At 27.7% G+C, this 21,507-nt stretch overlaps 1 protein-coding gene across 4 annotated transcripts in view; it reads right to left on the bottom strand.

Annotated features, from left to right (window-relative positions):
• Positions 1–1,605: 1,605 nt before the first annotated feature.
• Positions 1,606–21,507, bottom strand: part of LOC107457370 (ral GTPase-activating protein subunit beta) — a 44,488-nt gene continuing 24,586 nt past the window's right edge. For 3 of the 4 annotated variants that reach the window (XM_043045246.2, XM_043045284.2, XM_071178387.1), the window contains 14 exons: positions 20,568–20,794; positions 17,724–17,834; positions 16,076–16,268; positions 14,460–14,548; positions 14,253–14,377; positions 12,527–12,697; positions 10,620–10,692; positions 8,845–9,015; positions 7,444–7,576; positions 6,626–6,805; positions 5,375–5,614; positions 3,944–4,085; positions 2,185–2,301; positions 1,606–1,819 (listed from right to left, as the gene is read on the bottom strand). In XM_043045246.2, coding sequence (XP_042901180.1) covers positions 1,699–1,819; positions 2,185–2,301; positions 3,944–4,085; positions 5,375–5,614; positions 6,626–6,805; positions 7,444–7,576; positions 8,845–9,015; positions 10,620–10,692; positions 12,527–12,697; positions 14,253–14,377; positions 14,460–14,548; positions 16,076–16,268; positions 17,724–17,834; positions 20,568–20,794 — 2,093 coding nt within the window. In that variant the 3' untranslated portion in view covers positions 1,606–1,698. The remainder of the gene's footprint in view (positions 1,820–2,184; positions 2,302–3,943; positions 4,086–5,374; positions 5,615–6,625; positions 6,806–7,443; positions 7,577–8,844; positions 9,016–10,619; positions 10,693–12,526; positions 12,698–14,252; positions 14,378–14,459; positions 14,549–16,075; positions 16,269–17,723; positions 17,835–20,567; positions 20,795–21,507) is intronic. The other variant, XM_071178388.1, reaches the window with a different exon arrangement.

Here is a 21,507-nt window from a genome sequence, read left to right as displayed (position 1 = left end):
TTTTCGATATATTAAAGGATCCCATATAGAAAAAAAGAATTTTTTTATTCGGGAAATTTTAAATAATGCTTAAAAACTGGAAAAATTAGTTTATTTATATTATATTTTTAAACTCCTTTTACAATATTTTCACGATAGTTTAACATGCGAAATGTGTTCTATGTTTAAAATCATGTGTCTTTTTTGTGAAAGAAGGCATAATGGAATAAAAAATAATATAAAATGGCGGGAAAAAGGTTCACATTTCAAAACCTCCTCACTCCCTTGAATATTAAGCCATAATTTTCAAACTCGGACCAAAAGTAGGCATCTATGAGCCGAAAAATTCTTCCAAAGGAAACATTGTTATAGACCATTTAGGAGGGCCGCTAAGGCCCCTTAAGTCTTATGTTTAGCTAACCGGGAGAGGGTACTTGAAGCCATGTAGTAGAACGATCCCCGTATAAGCGTGGTCCAACGGCTCAGACCATGTGCTAGTGACTTATGCTTGGAGCGAGGGAGCTCGGGTTCGAAACCCGGCTGTGGTCAATTTTTAATTTTTCTTTTGTTTATGTTACATTATATCATATATTTAATTTTTTTTCGATATATTAAAGGATCCTACGTATGAAAAATAATTTTTTTTATTCGGAAATTTCAATTAATGCTTAAAAACAGGAAAAATCCCGGAAAATTACTTTATTTATATTATATATTTTTCTAAACTCCTTTTACAACATTTTCACTATAGTTTAACATGCGGAATGTTTTCTATGTATAAAATCATGCGTCATTTTTGTGAAAGAACGCATAATGGAATAAAAAATAAAATGGCGGGAAAATGTTTCAAATTTCAAAACCGCCTCACTCCCTTGAATATTAAATAAACTGTCACTTTTAGAAACATTAAATGCTTCAACGTGGTTAAATTATCAGATAATTTTTAATATGAAAGTTGGGAATCACGATTTCAATACCTTAAATTTTTGATTTATTTAACGTATTTAATACACATTTATGAAATACAAAATGCTATACATTTTTTAGATTATAGATTCCTGGTTAGTGGTGTAACCAAAGAGGAGTGTGGGGTCTTTACAAACCCCTAATTAAGTCACAGAATGCTGGAAATTTTATCAAACAGTTTTTCATAAATTTAAAATTGGGTATATAGATGTAAATTTTTCATGCATATTTTTATTCTACTAACAAAATCCTCAATCTGCGGCTCTAGTAGCATAGTTGGTTAAGGCATTGCTCACATTGCTGGCAGGAGAGTTAGGGGTAGTGAATTTGATCCTGGTGGCCAACAAAACAATTGGTGTAGAGATGCAGCAAGGTGCACATTAATTTGTGTAAAAATAGGTAAATCTGCATGGCAGAAATTTCTTTCATTGATTGTGATGTGGAAGTTTGGAGAAAGGGTACCAGCTCAGGTGCTGTCCATGTCATCTGACCAGTGTCAAAATTACGAGGCATTCCTACTATGGCCATTAAAAGAGAGGACCCTAAAAAATGGAGCTAGGTGCTTGGTAATGGCTAGGTTTAATCTGTGTAAAGCTTTTATTTAAAGTTTGATATTTGTGTAAGGTAACAATTTACGACAAAGACAGAAAAAAATGGAAAAACATTTAATAATAATTTATTCAATTTACAAAAATAACAACTATGTAAAATAGAAATTGTATTCACACAAGTAACAACATAAAATATTTACAGCTAATGTCCAGAACAGGGTTGAAACAAAGATGATAAGAATTCTGGTTCTGAAAGTTTCTTGTGGAACTTATTTATAAGATCTTGTATTCTTAACTTGCGTCTTACATGTGGAGGTTGGCAGCTGAAAGAAATTCACCAGAACAAGTTAATAAAGTTCAAATAAAAACATAATTTATAGCTTAAAGCGAGAGAAAAAAATGGCAGAAAAGAAATATCTTCTCAGTGAGGTAATTAATTTTTTGTCAGGCTGGATTTCAATAATGCATTATAAAAAGTGAAAAGCAAAGGTTTTATAAAAACAAAACGAACATGAGTTACTAAAAAGAATATTACTTAATTATTAAATGATTAAAACTGTAAAAGGAAGATAAAAGTAAATAATAATAATACAAATACTAATGACACACATTTGGAGCTTTTTGAAAACTACAAAAATACTGAGATATGGTTTATGCTGTTGTTTAATTAAAAAAAAAACTTTTATACCTATCTGCATCTAACCGCCTTCTTTTCAGCATATTCAACGCTGTCTGTCTTACAAGAACTCCCAGAGTTCTTCTGCTTACAACCATTCCATCTACCAAGGGTAATGCAAGGGACATTCTGTAGAATAAAAATTCATTTAAAGTCAAGTGAATGAAGTAAAAGACATTTAAGTGAAAGTAGTCAAGCAGTATTAAATACAGTTATTTATTCATATTATTCAAATAGAAGTCACACCATACAAGGCAATTTATGTGTGGTGAAAAACAGGCCAATATTTAGATCCTCATGACCATCAAGCAGTAAATATTTAATCTCTTTGATCACTACCTGATTTTTTTTTGGAAGACAGGGAAAGTTTCTTAACTGATTGGTGTGTTTTTCACCAAAATATATTGGTGTGTCTTTCACCAAAATAAAATATTGTACTTCAAAGACTTTTAAAAATTGTACCAATTATGAAGTTATTCAAGGTAGCAAGTTATTAAATGTTAGTTAAGATGGTTTAATTTTCAATGAGATTTTTATTTAACACTACAGCCAAGGATGAGAAAAAAAGTGAAATGATGATAATAATTAATTAAAGTTTATTTTAATTCTTCAGGCCGGGTAAGGTTGACTCAGCCTTTCATCCCTCCAGTGGGTCGATAAATGAGTACCAAGCATGCTTGGGAACTAAACACTGGGGGTTCCGCGTTCGGCTGACCACCTGACCGGAACATCGCTCCTGCACCCCAGAGCCCAAGGTCAAGAAAACTGAGATGGGCACAGTATGTCTTGGCCCTCAAGGGCTGTCGCGCCGCTGAGTTTAGTTTTTATTTTAATTATAATAAAAATAAGAATATGTAATCTATGTGACTTCAAAGTGGGAAATTTGACTCATGATACAGAAGCAAAAATTTGTGTCCGTTAATATTTCTTTCAAGAACCACCGTTTGGCAACAGCTGATCTAGGTGATCTATAGTAGTTAATGTTAGATGTCATTTAGGTCATTTTATTTTAAAAATGCAGAATTTGCAGCTTATTAGTACAGCTACAAAGCTTGCTGCCAGACTACAAGTCTGAAGGCGAGTCAGAAATCAAGAGTTCAAAAGACCATTAATAGAGGGAGAAAAACGAAAGAGATTCAGAAGGTAAAAGTTTAAGTTTCTTACATTGGATAAAAGAGGTATTTTCTTTCTTTTCTTCTGTCCTATTTATTTCTCTATTATTAAAATTTTTCTTACCCTCATTATGCAAATGTTTCTGATTGGATATCAGATGTATGTTTGTTTATTTAAGACAGAGTGAAATTAGGTTAATAAGAACGGAGAGAGTATAGCTCTGTTATGTCGTTGACAGTAGAATACTCTCATCGATTTTAAACATTAATCAACTCTTTAAAAAAATTGCATAATGGTGAAAAGGATTGTAGCAATACAATACACAAATATGAGGTGTTATTCATGCATCTGGAATTACAAAGTAAATTAGACAGTTAAGAATGAAAATGGTTTCATTATTTTTTTTTAAAATCCTGCATGATGCTTTTGTATGTAATGAAACCCATCCAATTTTTCTTTATAACTTCACTTCCGTTTTTATATGATGCATTGCTTGAAAACAAGGAATAATGCAATGCGTTTGGAATCCTTATTCAAGAAAGCGAAAATGGTTACCAAATGACAGAAATGTGTTCCTTTCTAATTTCTTTGTTTATAAAAATTCCGAAGTTTGATAATCATAATAAATAAAAGATGTAAACAATATAAATAAGCATACTTTCCAGCGGGTCCTTGTAGTTTGATTTGATAGAGCCCATTTTGTAATGGATGAACAAAAATTACAAACAAATCCTTTTCTGATGTTCGGGCTATAAAATTTGGTGGCTCTAATCCTGTACTCATAAATGGTATAATATCAGCTATAAGAAAATAAGTACTCAGTAAAAATATTTTATTTCAAAACAATATATCTGTACATAATAATAAACGCGGCTGTTTGTCTGTCTGTAATCACAATATATCGCCCCAGAAGCCTCGCTCAGGCACGAAACTCGGCACATAATTGTGTTTTGACATAATGAAGAAGTGTTTTTCTTTCTTTTTCAAAAATTTGGATTAGTTTTTTAGTTATCAGTCATTTTGTANAAATTTGAATCGGTTCGCATTAGTTTACATTTATTAAAGTGGAGAAAAGTTTAACTTTAGTATTAAAAATGCGGCAACATATTCAATACGTAAATCGAACGTTTCGCTTTGATATATTTGTCGCTGTTTATAATTGTTATAATAAGTTTTTCTTCTTCTTTCCACGCTCTATTTTTTTTCTTAAGCGAACACGATAATTTTTGTAGCGATATAGAAATAGAAATTGATACCATAAAAAATTTATTCGTTTTCGTGTTATTTTCATGCATTTAGCATTTTAGTTTCTTCTTCCTAAGCGTTGTAGCTTAATAATTTCAAACATCCTCAAGAGCTATAACACATCTGCATCAGAACTGGATATGAAGACAAAATTGTGTTCTTTTCATGCATTTAGCATTTTAGTTTCTTCTTCCTAAGTGTTGTAGCTTTATAATTTCAAACATCCTCAAGAGCTATAACACATCTGCATCAGAACTGGATATGAAGACAAAATTGCAGGACAGGAAAACTTTAATTGTCCACTAATCTTCAGATTTCCTGCTATGTTTTAAAAAACTTTATTTGTGAAAACCATTAGTGTGGCGGAGAGCTGGCAGCCTCAGACGGCAAGTATTTAATAAAAGAACAGAAATAAAAAAATAAGCAGGATTATGGCAAGATGCATAACTACATTAAATATTACACAAACAAAATCTTTGTTATATTAAGATAAAAAGGTGTTACTTGAATTTGTTTGTTTCTTTTTTTTTACCAAAAAAGTGCAATTAGCAAATATACCAGTTCTTTTTTTAGAATTTAAAGCAAAATGTGAGTGTATCTAGGACAGAATCATTAAAATAATAAATCTAATAAAACTAAAACGAATGAAAGCTAATGACAAGCTCATGAGAAAATTCATTAAAGAATAAATATTTTTAACTGAAATGATTAACAATTTCAAAATAAAGTACATATTCTATATTCTAAATTTATATTTAAAACAAACTATGGATTCAAAAGCAACATATTTTCGAAAAAAAAAAAATCATTAAATAATTAACACAAGATTTCTCGGGAAACATACCAAGAGGGAATGAAGTCTGATCATCCAAGTTTTCAAGCCAAACAACCACAACTTTCATATCACAAACTGTAGCACAGCTATGCTGTCGACCATATTTTCTGCCAGAACTTCGACCTTGTCCTTGAGATAAGTCATCTGTGTTGTCTAAGTTGAGAGACATAGCCCTAGGCATCGGTGCTTCAGAAAAAGATCCAGCTGGCATAGTTCTCCTTTCTATTTCTCTGGGGGAGTTGGTTAGATCTAATTTGATTCATAAAATACATAAGGTTGTTGATTAAATATTTTCTAAATTGAAATTATATTAATAAATGTTGTCCTAAAATTCATGCAAGATCTGAATTTTGCTACATTAAATGCATTTACATTTTATTAATTTTGCTAAATTAATGCTATAAAATATTGCCAACAGAAAAAAAGGAATCAGCATTTGAAAATTTAAAGTATTAAAAAAGGAAGTTCTATTTAAAAAAAAGACCCATTTTCATTATCGAGCAATATTTTGAGCGTTATTATGTCATTTCCTGGTCGTAGAATTTCCCGTTTTGGAGATGAGAACCTGTCGCCTAGATCATGGTTTAAGATTTATGCCAGGCTCGTATGATCATTTTTGATTTGGAGGATAAAATTGAGTGTTGTGTCAATCAAATTCATACTTGTATATGGAAAATTTTGCTAAATTAAATGCATTTACATTTTATTATTTTTGCTAAATTAATGCTATAAAATATTGCCAACAGAAAAAAAGGAATCAGCATTTGAAAATTTAAAGTATTAAAAAAGGAAGTTCTATTTGAAAAAAGACCCATTTTCATTATCGAGCAATATTTTGAGCGTTATTATGTCATTTCCTGGTCGTAGAATTTCCCGTTTTGGAGATGAGAACCTGTCGCCTAGATCATGGTTTAAGATTTATGCCAGGTTCCTATGACCATTTTTGATTTGGAGGATAAAATTGAGTGTTGTGTCAATCAAATTCATACTTGTATATGCAAAACGGCAATTGAAAAATTCGATAAAAGAGTACATATGTGACATCAAAAGCTCTGATTACTGAATATGCTTTTTAATACATAACACTTAACTTAAGATATAATTAGGAAATCTCAATTTTAAAGTAAATTCTTGTATTTTTAACAACATTACATTGAATAAAAAATCTAACTCTGATCATAATATGGAAGAGGTTCCATTATTTGATTATCTTTCTTAAGTTGTTTAATAACATTATCAATATTACCATTACCAAATTACCTTTATTTCTAAGCAACACTTCATCACCAAAGTCAACGGATTTCATTTCCCTTCTTGCTACTTTATCCTGAGAAGAATAACTCGGTACAACAAAGGCCAACTCAGAATTAACATCAGACCAGTACAGAACTTTATTTTTCCCATTGAATGCACTAACTGTGTGATCTTCTTCGATAGACTCTGTAAAGAATTTCTAGTTTAAATAAAGTAGGGAAGATATACTGAAAATTAGAACTTTTTGAGTATTTTTTCAATAGTTGGAAAATGAAATTTGGAATCTTTTAATTAAACATTGCTTCTTCCAATTATATAACTTTTTCTCATATTTTTACCATTAATATAGTTAATATTGACCACAATGTTAGCATGAAATATCCTCAATAGCAGACGGATCATGGGTTAGAGCTTTCTTGCCATTGGGCTAACCATGGTAAGTTTTATGGTTTTCTTCTTCATGTAACAAAACTGTAGGCCAGTTCTACCAAGTCTTCTGTGAGAACTAGTTTATTATTCCAATGTTTGATCCAGGAGTTCCCTTGAGTTGGGATCAAAATTACAACATTGTTGAACATTGATAGTCTTACACCCAAAATAGGTCAGCTGTTCCACGCCTGTTATAAATTAAAGTGCTTCATCTAGAAATTTTGAATAAAATTAAGATCCTGAAAAATTTGAAATATTATATTCTAATTAGCTTGCTTTGAAGCATGTACTAAAAATAGAGCTTGTACAAAAAAAGATACAATATTTACATCACAAGGCAGAAAACTATAATAAACATCCCGGTATGATGAAAGAGTGAATTATGGGTAACTTACCAAGATCTTCATTGGGCAAAATCTTCCATGCAGTTGAAATATGGCCAGTCCATCCTGAATGTTTTTTAGCATCCACAGACCAACCTAACGATCTTAAAAACTCATGGAAGTGAGGGTGTATGTTAATGGTCACCTATTTAAAAGAAAATATTTAACTTAGTAACAAAAACTGTTATTTTACATTTATTAAGATAATTTATGAACTAATCATGAAATTTAAGCTGCTAATAAAATAAAAAACAAGTAGCAAATATTAATTTAATTTGGTTAAAATCTTAAATTAAAAAACCTTAATTGGGCTGAATAGGGGATAAAATGGTCATAACTAAAAACCATAACATTTTAATAACTATTGAAAAGCATGCTAGTTTTTATTCAAGATTTAAAAAGTTAAAAACAAAGTATAAGAAAATATATTTTCTATCTGTAGCAGTTTCAAACAACTGATCTCCTATTGCTTGTTGAATCACTTAATCTAGTAGCAGTAAAAGGATAATTTTATACTTTCATTAAGATAACTTTCTGATTGACAGCTAAGCATTATTTATTATACATTCTATTTTTAAAATAATTCAAATAAGATGGGTAAAACGAGCATATTGTTAATGAACACATATAGCAATCCTTATGTTTAATTAAATATATATTAGTTTAAAGTAAACAGTAACAAACAGAATTATGCTGAAATATATTGATAATACGGAATTTAAATAGTTTTCTTTAATATTAATATCAAAAAAATTGAACAAAAATAGAAACCAAAATATTTTTAACTCGAAACAAAACAAAGCATTATTTTAGGAAGAATTAAATTCATTTGTTTTCACCTGCCCTCGCTCTGTATACATATTTCTGTATATATATGTGTGTGTGCATAGATATATATATATATTCATTTTATATGTGCATTTGAAAACAGTATAATATTACGTTATGTAGAACTTGCAAGTTGAGATATAGTCATTTATTGAAAGATATATACAGTACGGAACCCGTTATCCGGAAATCAGAAAAACAAAAAACCGGAACGAAATTCGATACATTTTGCCGCCATTTAAAAACAAAAAAAAAAGTTTTTTTTTCCCCATAGGATTTTTTTTTCTTTTTTTGAAAGATGTTTTACCTTATCACCATTTTGGAAATAATCATTAGTGTACTATTCATCGTTTTTTCTTCTTTTTAAGATTATTTCCACCTATTTTTGTTTTTTTTTTTAGTTGAGTTTAACAATAAAAAAAACGGCTTTTTGTATCGATTCAGAAAACCGGAAAAATCAGTTATCCGGAATGAATATGTATATATATTGGAGAAATCACAAGAAAATATTGTCTAGAAAACTTTCAAATAAGATTCACTTTTCATACAAATATAAGTTGTAAATAATATAAAAAAAATACGAACCACATTTTGTAGAAAAGAATTAACCGAAGACTGCCCACTTCTTACATAAAATATAAAGACAGTATCAGCTGTTCGACTTGGAGTGTTGTCAATTTCCTCTAATCTTGAATACATATTTTCTTTAGCATTATCTAATGACACCAAAGATGGTAGTGGTTGAGTCAGGGATTCCTTAAGATAAAAAAAATCATAATGTTATCATAAAGCAATTAAATGTGCAGAAACATTATTCAAATAAAAAAAAAACCTTTCATTTCGTATCCAGAAAAAAACAATATAATGTGTATAGCTTGATTAAGTTTAAATGAACTCAGTAGAACTTAAATAATTAATATTACTAGCTAATTGCAAACTTTAATTTGACATTGCACTTAATGCAAAAATTATTTTCCACTTAAAAACAAAATTGCCTATTAGTAAATCAATAACATATAATTAATCATTCAATCCTTAAATGTTTAATAGAGAAATTTGAAATTGAAGTATTTTGCAATTAATTAAAGTAAATTCTTGGATGCTTGTGAATAACTGTATTTTGAGAAAACACAGCTAATTCTTATAAATGAAGTCTATTCTGATGAATACACTAATTAAAAATAATTATAAAAAAATTATATTTCACTAAAAAGAAAAAAATTTCAGACTATTTTAAAACAGCAGAACCTTTCAGTTAGTTTTATCTGAATAGATATTTTGCCTTGCTAAGAAATTTTAGTATATGAAATTATTTTCATCACTGCAAAATTATAAGAACATATCAGTCAAGCAGGTACATCAGCAAATACTTCGAATTTTCCTTTAAACATACTTCTTGCATATTTTGTTTTTCAAATGTATCATCTTATTTTAAAGTTACTGACTCACAGTCGCTTCTCATAATGTTAATAATACCCGTTTAGATCATTTTGAAACCAACAAATTACCATGTCTTGTTCAGAAATTCAACCAAAATGTAAAAAAAAATTATTGAAGTTATTTCGTTTTGAGATAAAAACGTTACTCCCTGATGCTAGAGGTGAAAAAGAAAAGTAAAGTTTGTCACAGTTTGGGAAAAAAGCGTCACATATCACGTTTGATGTTCATGCTTCCATTGATGAAAATGTTGAATCTTATGGTGTTGTCAGTCAAAGAAGTTTTTTGCCAATGCTAAAGTGAAAAGTGATACCAATGAGGACGATAAAACTGAACCATAACCATAGATAACATTTTTAGAAAGCCTCAAAGCTTTAAAAATAACTAGGAATTTTCAGAAGTTACAAAAAATTACTGAAAATGAACAGCAATCTGTTACAAATGTTTAAATTTATAGTAAAAGATGAGAAAATAAAAAGTGTTCAAACCAAATTTTTTATATATTTTAAAAATCTAAATGTTTAATGCATTTTTTTGCATCATTAATATTTTTTGCTTTACATGCAGGTTTTCAAATTGAATTTTTTATACTCATAATAAGTTTATTAATTGTCATATCCATTACTTCTCTATTAATTTCAGTAGATTTTCAAGTCATTATTTAATATTTTATGTTGACCTCTATTCGTTATTTTAAGTTATTTTATAATATCAAGAAGTTACTTTCATTATAAAATAAGGGACATTAAAAATTTTTTTCAAATAAATGAGTGCAATTAAAAGTTTTGTATGAAATAAATAAAGTGGAAATTTGAAGAAATTTTTTTTTTAATTATTCAAATCAAACTGCTCCCTAAAGTTTTATGAGGTTTTTTTTTCTACAGAAGTTTTGTGAAAACATATAAAATGAAGATCACAATTACCTTTAATGCATCTGAGTGTAGGAATCCAAGATGAGCAAGAAACAAGCGTGATGTTTGAAATTCTTGACATAAGCTGTTGATTTAAAAGTAATTATTGAAATAAATTAATACATGAATGATTAAGTGACATTAAAAAAATATAAAAATAGTGATGCTACAATTGCAGTTTTCAATTAAATATTTGGAAGTTAGTCGCCATTTAAAGACTTATTAAGCATAAATAAGAAAGTTAGTTTCCATTTTAAGACTTCTTGACATAAGCTGCTGATTTATAAGTAATTATGATGATTCAAAGATAATTATGTAACAAAATTAACCTAAATATGCTGGTTATCTAATGGTTTTATTATTAATTTTTAAATTAATTATTAAATATTAAGACTAGAAAAATCAACAAAAAAGAACTTTGGGAAAAAAAGAAGGATTGTATATGCAAAAAAAGTAACAAGTTTTTGTAGGACTTAGCTACTGCTTCCATCTTATTGCCAAACATTCTTTAGATTTACCATGATGTCTTCAAACTGAGGATTTTTAATATTTTTGCATTAATTTTTAATCTTGCCCCTTTTATTTTGTACCTAAGTGAAATTATACTTGATTGCATTTTACAATGCAGTCAATATAATAAGGATTTTGCATGCAAAAAGAAAGCAAAAAAATTTGATTCCCATGCAAATTTATGAAGTGAAATTTATAGAATGAGAGAAATAAAATGAGATTTATAGAATGAGAGTGTCAAAAAATGTCCTCAACGAATTGAAAAGTGGCTGACGGAGTACTAAGTAATGAAGTGATGGTTACGGAGGCATTGATCATAAAATAGTTAAATTAGTGCACAGTTATGTAAATTGTCTCAATTTGTACAAAATTTATGAAGAAAAATAATCTAAGAATGTGGCTTACAAATGCATTGTATATATAATAAATTATTTTCTTTCATTCATGTTTTTTTGCTTCCACAATGTAAGCTATTTTACAGATAACCTTCCCACTTTATTAATTAAAATTTTTTTCTAAGAAAATAAAATGAGTTAACTGTGATGAAAAATTATTACTATATTTTTTTTAATTCTTTGTAAGGAAATGCTTTAGAGACATAAAGGTATATCAGACAACTTATAAAAAATAATTCACAATCTGCCAGTTAAAAATTACTTTGTGTTGTCTTATTGTAAAGTTGAAAAACCAACAATTGTAGCATGAGCAAAAAATAAATATATTTACGAATGTATAATAATAACAATAAAGACATAGGGAAAAAACAAATCTGATTAAGTTTTTGAAATATTTGAAAAATCACAAATTTGCTTATTTTTATAGAGTTCTTTGAAAGGTAAAAAATGAAATCAAATAATAGATTATGCACAAAAAGGACAACCAGTTCCAGAGTGATAAATGATTTAATTTTATTGTTAGTAAAATTATTATTTATTTTTATATACTTTGTCTAGTTATGGAGTACTAATGGTTAAAATTTTAATGGTAATAAATAGTTTAATATCTGAATATTTTCAATCTTTGTCGAAGTAATAAAGAAATTATTCCAATAAAAAAATTAAATCAAATTGTCTTGCCAGTTGTTGAAAATATATTGCTTTTTGATTTCAATCTGATACTTGATGTACTGAGAGTGACTAAATTTGAGAAAATGAACATTCAAAGCAAAAGTAACAATAGGGCTAAAATTAGCATATACATAATAAAATTGTTTTAAGATAATTCAAGGAAGCCTATTAAAATTGGAAATACGAGCAGCTTGGAGATTTGGAACTGTCTCTGCAATCATGGAAGTGTCTGGTCCTACTTCACTTATTGTAAAAGTCATATTTTAGCTTAATACTGTTATAATAAAAAGTTATTTTAACTAGTTCAAAAAATATATTAATGTACAAAACAGATGTGCTTACCTTGGTATCTTGCATTCAGTTTCGGGATTTGGATAATCCTTGTCTTCCAATTCAACCTGTTTCTTAACAGAAGTCTCAAAATTAATTTGGTTGTCAATAAGCTGCAAAACTTTCTGATACTCATTAACTTCATCCTGAGAAACGTTATCAAGCGATGGTATGCTATGATCCCTATTTTTATTTCCAAAGAGAAAACAATAATTGTATTTAATAAAAAAGCAAAAAATTTATGAGTTAAAACAATTTAGCAAAATAGTTTAGTTAAAAATACTTTTTTTAATCAAAACAAATGTTTGATGACTATTAGTGGAGTTTAGGAAAAATGATGTAACAGGCAATAATTATCCTAAAAATTGGTTTCAATCATACTTTTAATTATTCACTTGCATATTTGTCTAAATTTAAATTTTTTTTGGGGGGGGGGAGGGCAAGCTTAAAAATGCCATAAACTTTGTTCTTCTAAAAATAGCAGATATAATCACAACAATTGTATCAGAAAATTCACGCCTTTTTTCTGTTTTTAACAAAATCTTATCTTTTTCTATTTTTTGTCACCCTTCATTTATTGATAAATGGAAACAATTAATCCCAATTCAATTAATTACTTTAGTGTAGGTGTTAAGATTGCTGTCCTTTAAAATTTAAAAAAAAATTTAGATTATGAGCCTTAAATAATGTTAGATATTGAGCCTTAGTCTAAAATAATGAGCATAGTTAAAGCATTTAAAAAGAATTGCACCACAACTTCTCTAAAGAAAGCTAACTTAATTTTACAATTTATTTTATGTAATAATATGATTATTTAAATAGAATTTTCGAAAAAAAACCTATCAAAATAAAGTTTTGAAAAAGGATAGAATTATTTTAAATCGTTTCAATACATTAAAAATTATTTAAAATGAATTTTTGATTAAAAAAAAATATAATTATTTTTGGTAAAAAAAATAATATATTATTTAATATAGATTTATTCTTTAAAAAAGCAGGATAGTGAGCTATAGAAAGTATCTTAAGAAATTCATGACTCCCTCTAATACATAAGACGTAGAATAATAAGATATAGTATTTGTTTTTACAAATTAAAAAGAAAGCTAAAATTTTTTATAATAAAAGCAGATTTTATTTTATTTGGATTGATGAATTAAATCAAATTGAAACTATTAAAATTCGAGTTTAATATTTTTTTGTTACATATTTGAAATTATTGTCTAAATCATACAATTAATTTCAGATGTAAAATAAACAGTTTATTGATTATATTAGAATGTAATTTGTGAAGAAGTGTTAATAATAACATTTCATATTAATTAATTGATTGATAATTTAAACAAGTATAACAAGACGATCTATAAATTTTTTTTTATTTTTCTTAGATAAGTGATGTATTTTACACATAAAGTACTTTTTTTTATTGTGACAAAAATTTCGTAGTTTATGAAGATAATGGCTTACAAAATCTAACATTTTTAGAAAGCACTGAAAAAAATTTGATTGAAAATAAAAAAAAATAGTAAGGATATAATAATTTTTATTGACTTTAGAGCAACCTAAAATTAAAATTTTTAGAGTCATAATTTTATTTCATCTTTTGACAATTCTGCATGAACAATTTATAAATCATACCAAATTAATTAAAATCATTGATTTATCCACTTTCGCAACAAATTCAAAACAATTTGCAATAATTACAAGCACTAAAAGTTTAGAGCATATAGATTGCACTCACGCTTGACAAGTTGTTATTTTGTCCACTGATTCTGGAAAATATCGTTGTTTAATATTGTACACTGTCCCAACATCATTTAATGGCAAAGGTCTGCCTGGGTTTATAGAATAAGGTTTGTTGCCAGACTACATAAGAGAAAAAATACATAAAATTGCACATAATTGAAATTTAAAAGCAAAATGAAGACACAAGTAATTTCTAACTCACCTTGCTATATGGTAAATGACGCAACTGCACACACCATGCATAACGACCAAAGGGACCTCTTATTAAAGCTGTTAACGTTGGCTGTGGATCTACAAAATAAAAAATAATTAGAAACTAACATTGTAAGTAGAATTAATAATTACCAATTAATATTAATCAATCAATGAACCATTTCTATTTAACAAGCATTTAAAACGCTTAAGATATTTAAGAAAACATGGAAAAATAATTATTTTAATGCAAAATATGAAAAAAAATAACATTTCCAATAACTTCAGAACTCAATGATCATTCACCCAATTAGACTTAGAAGTATAAAAAAAAGTAACAATATAAAATCAAAATTTTTACTGCTTCCTTAAATTATGGCTATGTTTTCCATATTATGACTATCTCTATAATTTAAGGTTGAAAAAAATTCAAATGGTCATACGGCATTGAGGTAAGATTAAGAACCTTCACAACCAGTTCCATCTTCTTTTTTTTCTTTCTCAACATGATAGTCTAGTACTAGTCAGAGTTGTTCTAATAATTTGTCTTAAGTTTGCTCCATCAGAAACTAGGTGTCTCCATTTAATGATGCCCATATTTTTTTTTAAAGAATAAAGCACTACAATTGAAAAGATTGCATACATTCCAAATTTCAATTCTCGCATTTAATTCTTGCTAAGTTGTCTGGGTCAGTGTTCTCCCTAAGTGTTTTAGAAGGGTGGCCCACTCTGCTTCCCCCTTTACAGAAGTTTCTTAGAAAAAATGCTCTTTTATAATTTAAAAAAATATTGCAGTAGCAGAAACCAGATAATTCGGATAATCATAACTATAGTAAATTATTTTTAGGCTAAGCTAATTCTAAGTTAATTCATTTATTTTTAGGTTAGGCTAATTCATTATTTCTTACATTAATTTGAGTATTTCAAATTCCGCTTTGTAAGGCACTAATCTAGCTAAATTTAATTGATAAGGGACTTGGTATGGAACTTAACTACATTCTCCTGAAATGCAAACTTTAAATAATAGCAGTGAGTTTTAAGTGAGTTTTAAGAAGTTTGTAGTTGAAAAGAAAGTAAACTCATAAAAATAACAAAATAATTCTTGCTTAAATCAATTAATTAAACACAATTACTTTTTTTTGTTTTTTTTTAATTATTACACAAAAGATAATTTTAAAATTTTTGCATCCTGAAGGGTATGTTATATATGTGTATATTTTACATACGTTTTTCACCATATTGACATGAAACAAAATCCACTAAACTCAAATAATAAAATATTTATACAGCATAAAAATGCTTAAAAGTTAACTGGAATCGAATTTCCTGCCTGCCTAATAATTTTTGCCGAGCTCCAACAACAAGTAATAAAATCGTAGTAATAAAATCGTAAATTTAGTAATAAAATCGCACCAAATGTTGTTAAAGATATTAAACACTCAGCCTCAAGAAAACATTATAGTATGCTTTTACTGCACAGAATTTAATTGTTTAATCTAAATAAATTAAGATCACTTTTGTTTAATCAGTTGGAAAATAAAATAAAAAGGCAATCCAGGATGATGAATTCTTAATGAAATAAATCTCTCAAATGGTAATACATTTAGGAAAATGCAAAATATTTACCTTGTTCATTTCCCAGGTGCTGTTCCAAAAGAGCTAGAATAATTGAACTGTCCACAGCAAAGTATCGGAAGTGTTTAACAACTTCTTCTTTGGTCAGTTGGTCATCATTCAAGTTTTTGCACTGTTGCAACAAAGATTTCTCATCTAACAGAGATGATAAATTCTGCGATCCACAGGGAGGTGGAAAATATCCCTGGGATAAAAATGAAATATAAAATAATTATTAATAAAGTTGGAAATCATTGCTGGTTAGCAGAAATAAAGTAGTGAAACAGTACAACAGTCAAACCGACAATAGTAAACCAACAGCAGACACAACAATAAATCCACTATAAGCAATGATTCCCCAAATTCAAATTCGATGAAAAATATTTTCTGGAAATATTATTGGAAGTAATAATTGCACAAGTACATAATTTGTCTATAAATTCACTAATTAAATACAGTAGTCTCCTTACTGAATATGACAGAGCCTCCTTTATATCCAAAATTTTATTGTGATGTTAAAATTAATAATTTTTACCATAAAATTAGGCGATTGTTACCTAATAATGAATTTAAGATATTTATCTTTTGATTTCTGTTATGAAGAAAGTTGCAATTTTTGTGTAACTTACATTTCTATGTTCCTGTTTTGAGAACTATTCTCCTTATGGATTCCAGGGATAACACATAGCAATAGAATTCTATATATGAAAGAATCCCCATTATATGTTAGGAACACGTGGACAAAATTTGGGAATTCTATCTTTCTGGCAGACTTTTATTTTGTTCCAGTTAGTGTAAGTACTTTCGAACTATCCTGATAACTAAACAATATTGAAAAGAAACTAATTTAGTCTTTCGTCATACCTGATAAGGAAGACATGGTTCAAATTTGACACTTATATCTTGGCAAAAATGTGTTATTATTTAGCATTACTGCCAATTAGGCTAATTAACTCTTAATTACTCTGATAATTACAGAACGTTTTTAGTTTCTATTTATCTCATAAAGAACACAAGTTCTGAATCAACTCATCCAAGCAAGAAATCAACTCATCCAAGTCGAGAATAAATTTCAGCAGAAATTTATTTGGGCTTGAAAAGCTCATATGTAGTACTAAGATATTGAAGAGAGAAATTTTTTTTATGTATAAAATGTATAAAAATTGTATGTATAAAAATTTTGATTCAAATACAAAGTAAAGTATTTTGTTAATATTTCAACATACTAATTCATTTTTGAATGGAATATAGTTAAAAGACAACAATGTAAACACATTTTAAATAATTTTAAGGAAAAATAACTAAAAAACAACAGTAGCAAATACATAAACAACAGTGATGTCTTACATATGGAATTGTTATTCTAAATCAAGCTTCTTTACAGTGAGCACACATAGCCAATCAATGATACAAATTTAAACAATTAGTCATACAATTTATAACTTTTGCAAAAAAAAAAAAAAAAAAAAAAAAAAAAAAAAAAAAAACTTTTTGAGTGGTTATTATGCAGCTAAAATTAAAATATCAATTTTGGTACATAAATCGAATGAATTTTAGCAATTGTGCAAAAATGTGGGCTTTGGTGCAACTGAGAGTGGTTCATAAACTAAATTGAGAAGTGTATCATAAATTTAAAAAAAATCAGACTAAATTTACTCACAACATAATCAAGCATGTGTGCCAATACAGCTTCAGCAGCATCTTTTACACGCATCGATGCTGGTTTCAGTTCTTTGTCACCTTTGAGTTTAGGAGGATCACTTCTTTTTGGCTAAATAAATTAAAATATGGAAAGACAATTTGATTAGAAACTAGAAAATATTTTTTTAAAAAATGCATCAGAACAATTAAGATTCTTAGGACATGTATGAATAAAAAAAACACTCCAAAAATACTGTGGTATTGCTTTTATGATGTTTTGTTACTTTTATATTTATGTGGTATTGCTTTTATGATGTTTTGTTACTTTTATATTTATGTGGTATTGCTTTTATGATGTTTTGTTACTTTTATCTTTGCTGCACTGCTATAATTACTTTAAAGTTTTAGTTTCTCTTTCATAAGTTTTCACCTGCCCTTTTCTGCCCTTAAATAATTTAGCCAAAAATAAATGTAAAAAAGAAATAGCAAGTATAGCCCTACTTATTTTGTGATGGTGGTAACAGCCAATAAGAGTTGAGTATGCTTTGGGGGCTGGGTTAGAGGAGGTGAGAGAAAAGGCAATGACACACATGGTTTTTGGAGAGCTGAGGTTAAGATACAAAAATATGAGGATCCTCAACAGCTAAGTTATATTATAAAATTTTCTATCACCCCATAATTATTTTTTTATTTATTTATTAATTAGCAGTGCAGCTTCATAATGTATAATTTCATGTTAAATTTTTATGTACCTATTATTAATTGGAGTGAATGCCTTCCTGGAACAAAATTTGTAACTCTAAATGTCTTAAATGATCTATATTAAATAAATAGTTTTAACACCTTGCAATTAGTGATCATTCTAATGATCCTGTTCTCTTACTTAAGAGTATATTATTTTTAATTGTTATTCATTTTTATTCTTATCTTAATGTGTGTGGTGATGAACTGAACATCACCACAATACATAAAATAAATTCAAAATCTAATATAATACTTTCAAAAGAAACAATATTTTAATTAAACTTGAAATTTTGTTAATTAACATATTCAACGAACTTAAAACAAATTTGCAAACATGACAAAAATATGTCATTTGTGTATTACAGTAAATAATTGATGATCAAAAAATGATGGCATTTGGTCAAAAGTGGCGCCAACAAACATGTGAGTTAGCAATGCTTCTAAAAATCCGTAAAACCTATAGAATTTCTTTTGTCTCACTTAACCATTAGGTAAAAGTAAAAATGGTGAGTTGCACTAAAAAAAAATAGTAAGTTGCACTAAAAAATAAATAATTAACAAGCATTAAATTAGTAAGACACAAAGAAGAACCCTGAAGGTGGTATAGAATTTCTAATCACAATATATCCACTGATTCTTTGATAGAAATGTAAGCTATTTAAGATTCCTGTAAATTAGTATGACCAAGTGCATTTAGATCTGAATAAAAAAACAACATATCAGCTTTTACTTTTGAACATATCTTCAATTAGAACCAAAGTGAGTTAAAAACACGCATCTCAAAAATAAAATCGTATGAAGCAATTAAAATGAAGTCTGAAAACAGCAGCAGTAAATACCTTTGAAAAACTCTATAGAAAAGCTGTATAAATCCATTGTTGAAGATGATTTAATTTCAACACAATTCACCCCATCAAAGAAAAACTTGCTTACTAAAAAAGGCTTTTTTTTTCACAAAAAAAGGGTAATAGCATTTTTCTTTATTTTATTTATCACCACTGAATTGTTTGATTTAACATCTAAAATTAATGTAGTAAAACAGTAAATTGTCCAATCTTTTGATTTTAATTGAAACTTAAACAATGAAAGGAACTGTAAAAAGTTTAAAAAACGAGTATTTAATTTTAAAAATTAAATACGATGTAAAAACCATTATTAAAATAAAGTTAACCATTATTAGTTAGAAAAGTTAAGGAAAAATTATTACCAATATCTGACCTTGTTCACACAACCCGATTTTAGGATTGAATAGGACAGTTGGTAACTATTTTTTTAATTTCAACAATGATTAAAACGAGATTAAATGAAAAGGATTTATGAAGATTACAATAAAGTCAATGAGCAAGAAAATAAAGAAAAAATATTATGGCAACATTACCCTTTAACACACACAATATTTCAAATTTTTTTTAAAGAAACAATTATTTAAGAAACCTTATTTCAGAACTTTATTTTGACAAAAATACAATATTAATAAAACTTTATATATTTAATTTTGGATTTTGATCAGCAATATGAGTCGTGTAATGTAATCTTGCACATACAAAGGCTTTTATTATCTTTCTTTTTGTAATATAAGAAACAATAGGATTAAAAAAAAATTCACAAATCAAATATAATATCAATTCATAACATCCCAACAATGGATTACAGTCATTACGGAACCCTGTTTGTGTGTTTTTCTGTTCTCTTTCTAAAAGGCTACACTTTATTTTTGAATAAATGTTATAGCTCAAGTAAATGATAAATATCAATCGAAAGATTTTTTCTTAGCTTTCATACTGTTTTTCAATTCTTGATTATATCATATATTGAAATACAGCAGCATAAAATAAGACTGTTGAAATTATCTCAAGTGTTTACAGTTTAGCCTGTTCAGTGTGCTCGAATTAACTTCCGTTAACTTGTTTTATACAATAGTTGTAGTAATGAAATACATATCTATGAGTAGGACTAACAAATTTTCAACATAACATACAGTCTTTAATTAAAAAATGTTTCAGACATATTTAAGATTTAAAATCTTTCTAACGAACACATAAAAATTTAGCATACAACTAATTAATTTTTAATTAATAGTATGCTAACCTACAATTTACAATTAATTAATTTTTTCTACCTGTGACTTTGATCCTGATATTCCAAGTTCTACAACCTCCAGAACAGTGTGAACTGTTTCCTTATCATTTAATAAATTAGGGTGCTCAACAAGCCATGTTGTGACACAGTGATAAGCAGCAACAATTGTGGAATGTAAATCCTTGGAATGAGCAGGGGGTGGCCTGGAACACTGGAATACAATGTAATCACAAATCCATTTCACTGCTCGTTTTCCCTCCAGAGAATCTAAGAAAAATATAGAAAAATTATTTGAGAAAGTTAGATTAGTTAAAATAAAAAAATAAGTATTCTATTCATCTAAATCACAAGAAACTACTAGTTAAAATATTGTTGATATTTTATTTTTTCATGTACTTACCCGTAGCAATTTTCACTATGTACGGTTGCATAAATAACAAACAAATAATTAGTATTTACTTTTCACCATAAATGATAGTTTTATAAAACTTATTATATTCTATTATTTATAATTTTATTAATAAAAATAAAAAATATGTACAGGTTATTACTAGATTAGGGAAGGGACAATGGGAATAAAAACAATTTAAAACTAGCAGCAAGTACAACAGAACTTCAATTCTAGAACCACCATTTACAGTAACAATGTAGAGCGTTCAGAGCATAAAATTAACAGGAATCTCTATGCAAATATTTCCGTTGGAATAGTTTGATATAAAACTAAAAATTGTTTTATGGTGAACAGTGGTCTCTGTTGTCAAACTTTTTAATTAATTTTGAAATTTGGTGGAAATATATTTTACGATATTCTAAGCAGAACACAGCAAGCCATGCTTTTCAAGCACTTTCTGCTCTTCTTTTTAAATTTTTCCAAATAATTTCTTGTGACATTTAGTTAATTGATCTCCTGAAGAATAAATTGACTTTGTCTTACTGTAAAGATTTTCAAAAAAAAAAAATTTCAAGAAAACAAGAGTGCA

Source organism: Parasteatoda tepidariorum, chromosome 3 (assembly GCF_043381705.1).
Source record: "Parasteatoda tepidariorum isolate YZ-2023 chromosome 3, CAS_Ptep_4.0, whole genome shotgun sequence".
NCBI lineage: Eukaryota > Metazoa > Arthropoda > Arachnida > Araneae > Theridiidae > Parasteatoda > Parasteatoda tepidariorum.
The sequence above is the reverse complement of the archived record's forward strand: the minus strand, read 5'-3'. Positions and strand labels throughout refer to the sequence as shown.